General features: G+C 43.5%; 1 protein-coding gene across 1 annotated transcript; it reads right to left on the minus strand.

Annotated features, from left to right (window-relative positions):
- Nucleotides 1-6: 6 nt before the first annotated feature.
- Nucleotides 7-11,711, minus strand: pcsk1 (proprotein convertase subtilisin/kexin type 1). Its single transcript, XM_015035237.1, has 14 exons — nucleotides 11,211-11,711; nucleotides 10,039-10,143; nucleotides 9,809-9,931; nucleotides 6,302-6,448; nucleotides 5,485-5,561; nucleotides 5,183-5,271; nucleotides 4,704-4,876; nucleotides 3,379-3,591; nucleotides 3,195-3,295; nucleotides 2,869-3,102; nucleotides 1,867-2,024; nucleotides 1,636-1,769; nucleotides 1,362-1,523; nucleotides 7-459 (listed from the first exon to the last, which is right to left on the minus strand). Exons 1-14 carry the CDS (start codon nucleotides 11,397-11,399, stop codon nucleotides 34-36), a joined length of 2,331 nt encoding a protein of 776 aa, XP_014890723.1. The 5' UTR covers nucleotides 11,400-11,711; the 3' UTR covers nucleotides 7-33.
- Between the last annotated feature and the right edge of the window lie 2,698 nt (nucleotides 11,712-14,409).

A 14,409-nucleotide genomic window follows, 5' to 3' on the forward strand; every position in this document is an offset into this window, starting at 1 on the left:
CACCCCCTGCGTCTCGTGCCTTCTCCCCGGTTTCTACTCGTCGTCCAGCATTTCGAACAGGGCCTGCAGCAGCCGGTCGTTTCTGTGCTTGTACGGCTTGATGCTGTAGAAGCTGTCGCTGTAGTCACTGTAGAGGCTGTCACCCGGGCCGCTAAACTTGTTGATCAAGTCCAGAGCCTGGTACAGCTTATGTGCTGGGATTTTCGTAGGAAGAGGGAGAAAACCCCGGCTTTGCTGCTGCTGCTGCTTCCTCCGGGCAAAGAGGGGCCTTGCTGCGGCCTGGGGAAGCTGCGGAGCGGAGACCTGTTTGTTGAAAGCTGTCTGAAGGAGACGTAGCAGGGCCAGGGAAGGGGGCCGTGGGGAGCCGCCGCCTGAGGTGCTTTTGGGCTCCTTCTCTGAGACCGAAGGAGAGGGTTCTGCAGCCTCGGCGTTCTGACGGGGGCGGGGCTGCGTGGGCTCCTGTGTCACCAACAACACACAAAGAAGACACGGCTTTTGGTCATGACGCAGATTGTAAGAAAAAGAAAGAAAAAAAAAAGATAGAGATAATCCTCAGGATGTGCGTGCGGATTGGGTTGTGTTTCATTTGGCTCTGGCAGAACTGATGTGATGGCGTGTAAGACAAAAAATTTGTCTCATCTTGAAGGACTGGACAGAGAAGCCGAGAAATGAGTCTTAATCTGAGACGGCACCAGGACCAGCGAGCTTTGAGCCCGCCGCCGAGTTTTGCATCTGATCTTTCTCGAATCCAGCCTTGAAAATACCCACGCTGCCATTTGTCAGGCTACACATACCAAAACCCTCTCTGTGTAAATGTATAAACAGACATTATTTACATAAATGTGATTTTACAAGTATCTCTACAAATTTCTGTCATTTTTGTCGTAGTTGAGTACTTCTGTGTAAAATTTAGAAGCTATTTTAACACAATTTGGAAAAAGGCTGTAACATGAAAAAACATGAAGAAAGTGAAGGTGGTGAATATTTTCCGGAAGGTTTTTAAAAGCCTTGAAGAAAATCTATAAGAGTAGGAATCCTAAGTGTACAGCACGAGCTCAGATTCACCAGTTTAGTTAAAGCAGTTTGAATGGAGCAGTCATTATACTGACCTAAATCTAACGAGGAATCTTGGAAATGAATGTTTTACATGCAGCTGCTCTCCAGCAAGTCTAACTGTGGCTGAATTTGCAAAGACGAATGGGAGTAAAAAAAAACAAACTCTCTGCACGTCCAAGATGTATTACTAAAGTCCTAACGCTGAAATTGCAGCAAAAAGTACTTCCACTCAAATCCCAATGAAAACGCCTCAGAGCTTTTGGCTGTATGACGACGTACAAAAGCTCAAAAAGCTCAAGGCTCACCTCCATCATGTCATCCATGTGCTCCACGCCACGCCGGTCGTTCTGAACGGCGTTGTAAGGAATGTAGACTCGAGGTTTCTTCATGTGTTCCGGCTTTTCCGATGTTCCGTGGAGTATCAGCTTCCAGTTCAAGATCCGCCCCTTGTTCTCCATTCGCCCCGACTGCGTAAAGGAATGAGAGTGGCTTAAAAAGCAATAGGAGACACTCAATAAATCTACAAAACAAGCAATATTTATGTACTAATTTGTAAAATTAAAAAACAAAAGCCCTCACAGTATCTGTGATCTTCAGTGTCCAAGTGCCAGCGGGGTTTTCTCCCCACGTGTGTACCGACATAAAGTCCCAGTTCTTGAAGCCGTTGGATGACGTGTCTCTTTCTCTCTCGGCCAGAAGCACAGTGGTTGTGCCTGAGGCGACACCCAAAGGAACGGACGGTTTACGACTACATCGGGGTTTATTGTTCTGCCACACACCCTCGTGTTCATATGCGTGCACGTCTCTGACCTGCGGGGGAGGTGAGCGTGATGTGCAGGTCTCCTCTCCGGGTGTATTCGATGCTGGCCTCCACCTGCACGTGCTCCAGGGAGCCGATGGCGTTCTCCTGGCCCTCGCAGGCTTTGGTGGGGATCTCTATGGTGATCTCTCCCGCCGCCTTCAGCTCCCTGCGGAACGCATTGGATTAGCTTCGACATAAACAACCCTTCGCCACAAACCCAAGGACGTCACGTGGCTCCTGACTCAAGACATTTCTATTATTAAAGAAGGACAGTTATTAAAAGCATACAGTATTATGTTTAAATTTGGAGGAGTAACAATCATCCTTTTACAGGCTTGTTTGTTATAGTAGTCTTGTATGTATTTTCTTTATTTTTTATTTTTTTGCTTTGCATTGCCCACAAAGAAAATTCTATTTTTCACCTAAATATTAAATTATAATAAATTTCTTTCACCTGGGAACTGTAAGGCTTTTTTTTAATTGACTTTACCCAACATTTTCACAGACCTGCTCATCATCCTCTTGATCTTGCATAGCTCCACACTAGTCAGGATACCCACACTAATCAAGTCTTGACACCTGATCAGTGTACTTACTGTCCTAGTTGCACTCGTCGCATGCTGCCATGTTACGTGTTCAGCGGCAGTCACAAGTGCACACAATATGCGTCTGCAGATTTAGCAGCATTTGGTCATTCATTTGCAAAAAGCAACTAATCCCAGTCTCTCCCAGATATGAATGAAAGGATTTATGTGTTGGAGCTGGCAGGAAGCCAGAGGGGCCGTCCAGACCGCTAAGCAGAGCAGAGGAAACGGAGAGGCAGATCTTCGGGATTAAACAGCGGCAATGCAAGGTAATCAGAACATGTGTGTTGGGGATACTGAGACTGCTAATCCACCAGTAAACTGAAGAATCAACATAAAGTTTTTTTTTCTTCTTACTCTAGCTCCCTCCTGTGCTGGATCCATGCAGCAAAATATATCATCTCTGCCTCAAGATGTTCTCTGTACCTCGGCTGGAAAGAGTCGTCTCTGACGATGCACTGCTTCTTCTCCGGCACGTGCCTCCACACGGCTGGGTCTGCGAGGTCCACCAGCGCTTTGGCGTTGAGAAGGCCGAATCCGAAGCGGCTGTTCACCATCAGGCCTGCTCCGTTCCTCTTCCAGCCCGGGTTGTTGGCCAACGGATCGAACTCCGAGGTCCACACCACAATGTGCTGCAGGTCTCTCCACGTGAGATCCGGACTGAGGCAGCAAACACAAGCAGACCAGTGAGCGTTTATTGGGACGTACAAAACAAAGCTTTGATTTGCTAAATGACTTGCAGAGTCTCGTACTTTTGTTCCAGGGCGAGGGCAAAAATCCCAGCAGCCAGTGGGGCGGAAGCTGAGGTTCCAGTGTGAGTCTGAGTGCAGTCGTTGTGAAGATCGGCGCTGGTCTGAAGGCCAAAAACAACAGCGAAGAAGGCTCGATGAAGAAAGTCCTGAGGTAGATGATCTCTCTCTCTCTCTCTGTACTTACAATCCTCTGGTCGGTGTAGTCTCCGCTGCTGTACGCCGTAGCCAGAGTGGAGGAGCACTTCTCGGCGTACCACGGGGACAGGCCCTGCTGGGAGGCGCTGCTGATTGAGATGGTGAAGATGCTGTCTGTGTAGCCGTCGCAGTCACAGTTATCGCCCTGGCGACCTCCGTTACCCGATGCCCAGACGAAGATGGAGCCTTTCCCATTGCGACCCTACACACAAGGCCAAACAGAGAGCGAAAGGAAGAATACTGGGTTGTCGGAATCAGATATTCTCCTGCTGGTTAGAACCTAAAAATGATCCTAAACAATGCATTAAAACTGTTATTTTATATGAAAGATTTTTTTTTTTTTTAAAGGGACAGCTTAGGATGCAGTTTGATGGTTCTAAGAAAGAGTTCAATTAGCATCAGTGCCACGTTTACAGCTGATCACATTTTGTCATTAAAATCTTCACACTTAGCAGCTCTCTGCATTGTTTCTATTGATCCTGTTAGAGATTTTTTGGTATTATCATGTTGTTATTACTTTAGTTCATATTCAGTCTAATGTTAATTAATAGTTAATCAACATTCAGTCTATAGATTATTCTGGAGGCCACATCTGCCTGTTTGTCTTCATGTGAAACAGTTAACTCTGTGTTTCCCAGACCTTAAATTATGTTTCCACAGGTGCCTCCTTATCAACCGGAATACTCCCTACCGTAGAAACTGCCTGTGTGCAGTAATATTTTGTCTCTGCTGTCTTCCTTACCTATCCTCCCTCTTTTTGCTTGATAATAAAAGACAAGCTGTAACCAAGGGTCTTTAGGACGCTCAGTGAACGGCTTGGAGGAGCGGTTTGCTGAGTCTTCTCCTTTTGCAAAAGTTTGGTCATAAAATTCATATATGTTGTCTGTGGTTCTTTTATAAAGGTTCAATAAAAATAACTATAAGATCCTGATCCATTTGACCCTCACCGCTGCTGCATGTAATTGCTCCTGTTAGCAAACCCCACCAGCTAAATATGCCGCAGTTTGCAGAAGTATTCATACTCCCTGGATTTGTAACCGTTTTGACATGTTACATTGACAAATATCAGAGTGATTTGGGGAATTATTTGCACAAAGTAACGCCAAATTCTGAAGCAAAGACTTTTTTCAAAAAAAAAAAAAAAAAGTCTTACATGCATTTGTATTCATTACCCCTGAGTCAATTCTAGACCAAAACTTTGGTACTGTTACAGGTAAAAGTAATGATGTAGCAATGTCAAAAAATGTCAGCGGGTTTGAGGGTACATGTATACTTTTCTAGTACAAAATGGTATTTGTGTTACGTTTTCTGTACCTGCTGAATACCGTATTCAAATGCTTTCTGGGCCAGGCGGCCAGGACCCTCCACGGTCTTGCCGTCGTCGTTGGGCCCCCAGCTGGCGCTGTAGATGTCCACATGGTTGGGGTTGAACCCAATGGAGCTCGCCTCGATGGCGTCCGTCACAATCCCGTCCAGCATGCGAATTCCTGAGGGTAAAAAGAGAGAAATATTAAAGGTTCACACACTTTTTCGGCTGCAACATTATCTGAAGGAAAAACGACATAAAAGCAGCCACGTGGCGTGAAGGAAAAGGTTTGGACGATCAGGGTCAAGTTTAGAGTTCAGAGGAAGTCAAAGGTGAGACAAAATCTAAAATACTCGAGTTACGTCTTTAATTTCAAAACTGCCGCTTCTAAAAACAAAGAAAAACAAGAGGCAAAGCACACGCAGTGTTATGAGGTGGTGAAGCTGAATGGATATGTTCACATTTAGCCCAAATCAAAAGCTCTCACCTCCGACCTTGGAGTTGTACGCCACTCCGACGCCACATTTGTTGTTGTCAGCCTGCATTGCAATCTCCCCTGCACACCGAGTGCCATGCCTCAGAGGAAAAGAGTGAACCACAAATATCTTAATTTCCTCTAAGAAAGGTTCGATTTTTACTGAATAAATAAATAAATAGCTAAATCACGTATATCTTCTGTAAATAGTCTCTTTACGGAAGATTTACCCAAATAAATAAGTAATAAAAAAAATTATAACAAATTTAACTTGTACAGCACATTTCGGTTCAGACTGGTTAATCTGGACTTACTTGTTTTCGTTGGTGGAGTCGTATCTGGGGAAAGGATCCGGATCGTTGTCGTTGAAGTCGTAGCTGGCTGCCGGATCCTTAAAAATAAATAAATAAATAAATAAAAGGGTACAGGGTGATTTTTTTCATACAAAGAAGAATCTGATGCAGAATATTATAATTCTGTAATTGTTGACAGACAGTTTTGTCACAAACTGACAGACAGGCTGCCGCGGTCTTCCTCAACCTGCTCGTTTCCTGTTTGTCAGTCTTACAGAACAATGAAATAAAGAGCTTCACTGTCATCCTGTTGCCTCTGGTTCACAGTAACAGCTTCCATATCCAATGAAATCAGATGCCTGCGACTGTCATTTTACTGCTTATAAATTATGCAAACGAATGCTGACAATTTGCCCTGATTATTATGAATAAGCATCCTGCCTGATTGATCTCTGGATTAATAGGCATTAGCCTAATTGCATTAGGAGCTGTTGTCATACATCATTCCTCATCTTTGCTCTCTGCTTTTCATTGCTTTTCTTTTGCTGTGTGCATGGCTCCTGAAAGCACTGCTTTCAACACGCCGTTGATTGGAATATTTTTTTATGAAATAATTAAATAATAGAGCCAGAGAGGCCTCGCAGATGCAAAAAAAAATAAATAAAAAAAACCCCCAAAGAAATGCGTTTTAAACTCAGCAGTTACGAATTCAAAAACCTCGAGGCCCCTGAGCTGACAGGCATCAGCGCGCTCATCAGCGAGGTGTCGCCGGCGCGCGTCGCCATGGCGACGGAAGGCCCAGACGACGGAGGCTGTCTCCATGGAAACGGTGTCTTACGTAGTTGGCATAGATGTCTGTGTGGTTCCACTCCAGCCCGTCGTCGAGGACGGTGATGACCACTCCCTTTCCCGTGATGCCCTTCTGCCAGACGGGGATCACGTGCAGGTCCAGCTTCGGCAGCGAGGACGACGACCGCGTGTCTTGCTGGATGTGGAGGACAGAAGAAAAAAAAAACAACAAAAAACTTAATAATTATAATTAGAAAAAAAAAACCTTGTTATCTCTCTCTGACCGCTTCACCTGAACAAGACTTTTCAGGAATTATCTTAATGAGCGTCAGCTGAACTTCTCCTCCCTCCGCCCCACCGAGTCTGCTGACCTTTACAGACATTCATCACTGGGCTTGTCGGGCTTTTTTCTTTGTAGGAGTTAGAATCCACTCCTGCTGCTGCACAACCACTCACAGGGAAGAGTGTGACTGGAAGGTCAAAATAATCGAGCCTTTTGTGCTTTTCAATACAACACCTTCACGCTCAAGACTCACGCATGGATCAGCGGGGCAACGGGGGGAGGAGGGGCTCTGCTCACGTTTAGTGATTCCATGAATATAATCAAGGATGACTGAGAGATGGCGTTCCCTTTTTCCCGCTTTGAGAAGATTTGTGGTTCAGAGCTGGTAGAAGCTCAGACTAAAAAAAAAAAAAAAAAAAGATCTCTGCACTTTGTGCGTTGTGCAGCAGAACGCCTCCCCAGATATGAGTCATCCCTGCGATGCATCGGCCTCTGCGTTGATTCCCTGCTTTTTTTCTCCCCCTCCTCCTCTCACCTATCGCAGCTCTTTCACTCAGGACAAGAATCCGTTCCAGCTGTGGACGATTCGCTTTAAAGCAGAATGTATGACGTTAACAACAAATGCACAAAGAGATGCACTATTAACACAGACCGACGACCTCGCAGCCATGCATGAGGGAGGAATTTCAGGCCACACATATGAGTCAGCCCCTAATTAGACTCATGCAGTCACCCACTCATAGCAGATAAAGACACTTCATCTCTCGCTCCCTGCTGCAGCTCTCCACCTCTGATCACAGAGCTCCACCCTGACTCCAGTATCGCTGTCACTGCGGTCTTTTATGACCTCTCAGTCTGTGTGTTATCTAATCATTTTCCTTCGTTATCCTTCCTCTGTAAGGAAACGCCTTATGCCACCATGTTAAAAACAGAGGGATGCCTCTGTTCAATCTACTGCCGGGGTTTTTGTTGTCGTTTTTCTTGCATCCAGCCGTAACCCGGTCCTCCCGGTGACACAGATGTGCTTTTGATGTGGAAATACAAAAAGCGGCGATTTGAGGCCGATCCCATTAGTGTCATCATCCCTCGTCGGCAAAGCTGATTCATCTCAATTTGCCTTCTCGGTCGCCCCGAGCATGACTCATGTTCTGTTAGTGCAGGTGCAAAAAAGAGTCGAGGCCCAGAGAACGGATCTGTCTCTCAGACGTCCACACATCTAATGAAAAGAAAAGTCCAATTTGTGGGAAGAATTCGACGACGTTTAAGCCCCGAAAATGGCAAAAATAAGGATTTGCTCTCTTTGGTAACTGATCGGTCTCACCTGATTGACCCGTTAATCCAGGTCATGTGAGGTGATCCGGTCAATAACAGAGCACATCTGTTCCCTGTAGCTTAACAGCTGATGGTGAACACGCTCCTCCTCTGCCTCCGTTTGCCACTTTATTCCCAGAAAAGTAGCTCAGAGGATAAAATATTCATGGAAATTAATAACTTTAAGTTCTTTTTTCCAAGGCATTTTACTTTAAAATGATTTGTTTTCAAAATGTTTTGTCATCAGATAGACTTGGCTCAATAACAATCTTATACTGGACAATAAACTGTCCCAGTAATTACTGTGGTAAATGATAATATTGCTGTTGTTGAGATGATTTTCAAGTGACGTATTGATAATGGCATAATAATGCCCTCTCACAGACCAATAAACTTTCATTTTGTACAGAAGACTCAACACCGGAACAGGAAGATGTCTTCAGTTTCCAAAATAAAACGTAGTAACCAAAAACAATAAATGAAACAGAGGAAAAAAATGAAACCATAAATAAAATGGATTTGGACGCAGCTGCAAACAAAATAATCTTCAAAAAATATGAACCATCAGGATGGGAAATTATAAATCTAATTTTAATTTATCCTGCAATTCACTGATTAACTGCTTATTGTGTGGTTTAGATCAGTCCACCGACTTTACATGCAACTTTAAAATGCATCTCTGCTCTAACACACTCCAGTCAAACGGATGGAAAGCCTCCTTAGTAAGTGATCAAGTTTAGCGGACGCTTTGCATTGAGTCATGTGTGTTATTCAGGTACATTAGACCAAACACCACTGGTTAAGAACAGAGCACGTTCATCTGTTGGAATGGCCCAGTCAAAGTCCAGATCTAAGTCCAATCGAGAATAAAACCTGAAAGCTGAAGTTCGCGGTCACTTCGTTCAGCCACACTAAGTTTCAAGAGGTGAACACAAACACATGCAACACTTTTTCAAATGTTTGTATTTAAATATTTTTTAAAAAATCAAGTGTGAACTTTGCACTTTGTGGGATTTTACGTGACAGATCAACGTGAAAAAGTGCAGCACGTTGAAGCGGAAGGAAAAGGATAATTTTCAAGACAAATAACTGACAATAAAGTGTTGTATGTTTTTGCATTTAAGCCTAATTTAACTGTTTACCCCAAATGAAATACAATAGAAAACAACTAGCTGTCATAAAAGAAATCATAAAAGCTCAGGGGTGAAAAGAAGGTGGGAATGTATGAGAAAGGAGGCTTTGATTGTAATCTTTTGTCTAACTACATGCCCTCAGACAGCTGAAACATCCCGTCGTGGTACAAATTAGGATTTAATGCGTTGTGCTCTGGCCTGCCCCATCCGACTGGATTATGGCCTCTCCAAACCCTCTCATCTTCACAAGGGACCGTGTGACCAATTAACCAAATAGCTCTTTTGGCTGGAACTGCCTGACAGAATGCTTTGTTTTTTTGTTTTTTTTTTGTCCCTCCATATTGCCATCTCATGTCCGTATGTGTGCATATGCAGCATATTCACTGTTTATTCTCTCCATCACAACACTTGGATTAATTCACACAAGCCAGCTGATGCTTTACGTGTGAAAAACGCAGAGGTGTTCCCATTAATCTCCACTCGAAAGGCTACGGGACAAAGCGGCGAGAGCGTGGATCCGTCCAGCTCTCGCAGGGCTTTAAAATGCATGCAGGTCTCCGAGGAGAGCAGACAATCCGCAGACGAACAGACCCAAAGTACACAACATGTGACCAGGAAGTAAATGTCCACTCACAACACTTTCACGCTTGAGCCTCAATCACAAATGTGCAACATCCACACACCGATGCAGCTCTGCGCCTCTTGCCCAGCTGAGCAAGAGGATGCTGGAGTTGAGCCACCAACTTCCAGACTTAAAGTCACCTCTGACATAAAACCGAACATGCTCAACTGGGCCTTTCGAAAGCCTTGAAAACAAACGACAACTCACCAGGTACCACTGCTGGTTCCACATGGGGTCGTCAAAAAGTTTGTCCACTGAGCAGTCCCTGCATTCCCTCAGGGCCGCCCGCTTGCTTCTGCGCTTCTCGTACTGCTGCTCTGCCCACAGCACCTGGGCCGACAAACGGAGAGGTTTGATTTCTCTGAGGTCTCTGAAGACGAGAGAGCTCCAGCGCGCCCGCGAGGTGCACAGAACGACCCCGAGACTTAAAAACCCACCCGGTCATCCTCCGAGAGCTGCCTGGTGATGTGCTCCGCGCTGCGTCTCATTCTGCGAGGGTGGCTGCCGTGTTTGAACAGGAAGAGGTTTTCCAGGGCCCCAATCTGCAGAGAGCGTCAGATGTTGGACAGATAAGCACGCTGCTCTACAGGAAGTAATAGAAAGTCAACCATTTGGTGATGCACTCTTATTTCTTAGCTCTTTATTTCGACTAACTATATTATATTTAATAATACATGATTGTAGATCAATTTGTAACAGGATAAGCAGTGGCTCCTTTACAGGTTTTCATTCAAATGAGGATAAAAATAATCCACACAGATCAGACCAGCAGCTTCAGGGACATTAAAGCTCGCATCGGCCAAACCATTGACATGTAAAGGCTCAGACCGATTTTAATCTTAATACATACAGCTTGAAATATAAAATCCTTGGAAATTAAACTGTCCACATATAACTTGAAAGACTGCTGAAGGAGACCAATCGATGCCCAGTGCAACAGGCTCCAAAGAGTTCAGACCTTTCCTTACTTCTTTCTTTCTGCTACACAAATTCCAAAGCATGATGCTGCCACTACCATGTCTGAAAGCTGGTCTAATCCGACTACCTTCTTCTACACCTCTGCTGTGTCTCTACATGACTGGTGGCAAACTGGAAATGTATTGTCGCAAATCAAAATCCCTGAGGGAATGTCAGCAGATTTAGCACGGTTTTGTCATGTTTAGAATAAGTGATGGACCTTTAAAATTTGTACCCTGTGGAGGACAGTTGTATAAAGTAACAACTATTACGCATCCTGTGTTGTCCTCCTCCACTATGCCCATTTAATCTAATAATAATAATAATAATAATAATAATACAGAGTTTTGAGTCTCATAGCTTGCTTTTAGGTAAAATAGTACAATTCAGAAATCTTTGACTGGTCCATTTTATTAAGATAAAAATAAAGAAATAAATAAAAAAAATCCGGGCCCAGTTTTTTTTTTTTTTTTGTCTCAGTGAAATGAGACATTTCATTTAAAAATAAAACCCCTACTTTTCTTGTTCTGGCTCTGCCTACGTTAAAATACTCCTACACTTTTTTTTCCCCCCATCAAGTTAAATTATTATTGCAATTATTATCTTGAATTAAAGCTGGTGCTTCAGGGCGTTGGTGCGGTGTGTCGCCTACCTGTCGGACCAGCTGGTAGTCCAGCTCCTTGGCGATGGCCTCGGCTTCGGACAGCCCGCCGGGGATCTCCACAGCCCACTCGTTCAGGTACTGCCTGTCCGCGTAGGACAGCGCCTGGGAGCGGGACAGCGCGGAGCAGAGGACGGCGAGAACACAGCACATCACCGCTGGACGGCATCTCACTTCCATGTCAGAGGGAAATCAGCAAGATGAGAAAAATATATATATATAATCTCCACACACACACAAAAAAACAAAACAAAAAAAAACAAAACAAAACAAAGGAACAGGAAAAAAAATTAAAAAAATAAAAAGTCCCTGCGAGATGTAAACGTCGCGCAGTTCTAATAATTACATAAATGGATGAATCAGTCGTTAAATTCAGGGTGTTCCTAATGAAACCCGCTCTCTGAGATGGAAGGAACCAGCTTGTTGTGGGAGAGGAAATACTGCTGAAAGGTAGGGCTTGGTGTCACTGCGCGTCTATCGTCGTGATGTTGGTAGGAGGGGGAATGAGGGGGGGGAGGCGGGGGGAGCTTACACGTCAAATTACTGGTACTCTGACGTCAGTCTGGCGTCCACCTCTGTTTAGATTGGGTGCTAGTTCCTGAAGGAGAACGTCTAAACGGGAGGACTAAAAATACCACACGAGTGTTTATCCCCTGAAGAAATAAAGAAAGAAAGAAAGAAAGAAAAAAAAACCCAGCACAGCCACATCCAACAAAGATCCCATCTGATTACATATTCTTCATCATCATCTTCATCATCATCATCATCATCATGAAGGCGGATGCGCTGCAGCAGCATCTGCCTCACGTGCATTTTCGCCCGCGCGTCGCCGTCATGTTATAATCAAGAGTCGTTCACGCGCGTCTGAGCTTTTTCCCCCCTCCTGTCTGCTCTGAACAAGAAGCTTGTGCTTCAAGGAACTCTGTCAGGCAGGTTCTGCCGTCTGTCTGTCCTCAGGCTGCGGTCGCATCAGGAAAGGCTTCAGCACCCCGGACAGCTCCTGCTTCCCGCCATGAAACCCAGCCGAACATTGACAGGGGGGCTTTCTGGGGTCCAATTTTGCAATAAAACAGCAGATATACGAACTGTGGAACATGCATACCGTGCGTGATCTGGCTTGCCATAGCGCTATGATTTAGATGCAGTGCGTTGCATAAATGTTTGTAGATTTCTGCACATAAATCGAAACAGAGATAGATAATAACAAATACTATTCCAGAACTTAAGACGTTTTCACGCTTTATGTAACAGTAGGCCTCCGTAGATTCAATTGTGATTTTTTTTAAATTTATTTATTTATATGGTGATGCAACACAAAGTAGTGAACACCTGTTGATTAATGACAGTATTGCATCGTTTTTATTTACTTCTTTTGTTCAGGTAACAATGCTTGGTTTGTCTTTGTGGTCAATATTTGGCACACAGACTTACAATTAAATTTATTTTTGGAAATTAAAACAAGCTTGAACAATGACTACTAGATGCCGGTAGAGGGGAAAGAATCTTAGCTTATCACACAAAGCATCAAAAAAATATAGTAAAGTTTGACTAAAATACCAATATGAAGTCACAATATGTTACAAATGGGTGTGAATATTTTTACGAGGCTTTCTATGTAGCAAATACGTCTCCTGCTCGTGCAGTTTACTATTTCCTCACTACATCACTTCAGAGACGACATGATCAGGGTCATAAATGTTTTTTTTTTATGGATATTGTTTTATAGTTTGTTGTGGAAAATTTAACACAGGAAAGACCCATGACTCACACAAAACACACACACCCACATACACACACATGCATGTTTGTCTGGCTATCTTTGTGGGGACTTTCCATTGACTTCCATTCATTTCTACAGCCTAAACCTTACCTTTACCCTTTTCCTAACCCTATCCATCACATACCTAACCCTAACCAAAACTCAATTCACACCTTAGTCCTAACTCTAACCCCTGACCCAAAAACAGGGTTTCCCCTCGTGGGGACCAGGCTCCGGTCCCCACGAGGAGCAATTGGTCCCCACAATGTAGTATATGTCAGGAAAATCGTCCCCACAAGGTATTACAAACAAACGCACACACTGTGAGTTTTGTTTGCTAATATCAGAGAGGGAATATAAGAGCCAACTTAAGTGCAGTGATGTAATCGTGGTAATAAATGTGTTGTCTGTAACCTGAGCTGCACATCCAGGGAGGTTTACTATGAGAAGGGAGAACAAAACAGCAAAAAACAAGCAAAAAAAAAAAAACAAAACAAAAAATGTTTATGACTTAAATATAACAGAACCAAGCCATATGAACATACTTAAATGAAAACATTTCTGATGAAACCCCCCTCAAAACAAAGAAAATGCTTTAGAAAGAAGCACATGCAGCCTTTAAAGACAGATGCTGTAAATTATTGGACTCCTAGCAGTCGCTTTAAACCACTATATTCTCTGATGACACCCCAGGCGCCATACGAAATGAAGGCAAGCATTTCCAGCCAGAGGAAGTGAGAATTAAACACAAATTAGCAAACACGAAAATGAACGAGCAGGCCAATAGCCTGGTCACTGTCCAAAAAATGTTGCTCTTTCAAACCCAGACCTTTTCTGACTGCAGCTTAAAAAACTCTGATAAACAGTTTTTCCCCCATAGATTCTCAGTTAGCTTCAGATCTTTATTGGGGGTCTTTTACTCAGGAAAATGATCTGATTTAAGCCCTCCCATTGTAGATCATCATCCTGCTACAAAGTAAATATTTGCCTCCTCATGTTTTTAGCAATCCAACTTTTTTTTTTTTTTTTTTTGTCTTGTACTCTGCCTACAACTGTCATTGTCAGATTTGTTGGCCCTCCTGAAGAATAGCATCTCCACAGCAGGATACAGTCACCAACCACCATTTTCTCCATGAAGATAATCTGTTCATGGTGCTCATACGGTTCATATATCATGCCACACATAGCAAGTAGGCTAACATTTTGGTCTTATCGTTCCTGGCATCTATTGTTAGCTTCACAGTGGAGCAAAAATTATCTTTTTTGTTTCAATTTTTGGTTTAATCTGATCAGAGCACCTTGTTCCAACAGACTTTTTTTTTTTTTAAATCACTTGATAAAATTATGCAGAATCCTAAAAAAAAAAAAAAAAAAAAAAAAAAAAACCCAAAAACTTGGGGGGTTGCAATTTTGGGGGGGAAAAAAATTTTG

The sequence above is a fragment of the Poecilia latipinna genome, unplaced genomic scaffold, assembly GCF_001443285.1.
Source record: "Poecilia latipinna isolate Pla-1442-1.1 unplaced genomic scaffold, P_latipinna-1.0 Scaffold329, whole genome shotgun sequence".
NCBI lineage: Eukaryota > Metazoa > Chordata > Actinopteri > Cyprinodontiformes > Poeciliidae > Poecilia > Poecilia latipinna.

Excerpts from the sequence above, each read along its gene's own strand:
- pcsk1 (XM_015035237.1), bottom strand. The coding sequence starts at position 11,399 with ATGGAAGTGAGATGCCGTCCAGCGGTGATGTGCTGTGTTCTCGCCGTC. Across the intron at positions 6,449-9,808 it reads GGAACCAGCAGTGGTACCTG|CAAGACACGCGGTCGTCGTC; the intron begins GTGAGTTGTCGT and ends CTCCACATCCAG. Across the intron at positions 1,770-1,866 it reads CACGCTCACCTCCCCCGCAG|GCACAACCACTGTGCTTCTG; the intron begins GTCAGAGACGTG and ends GTGTCGCCTCAG.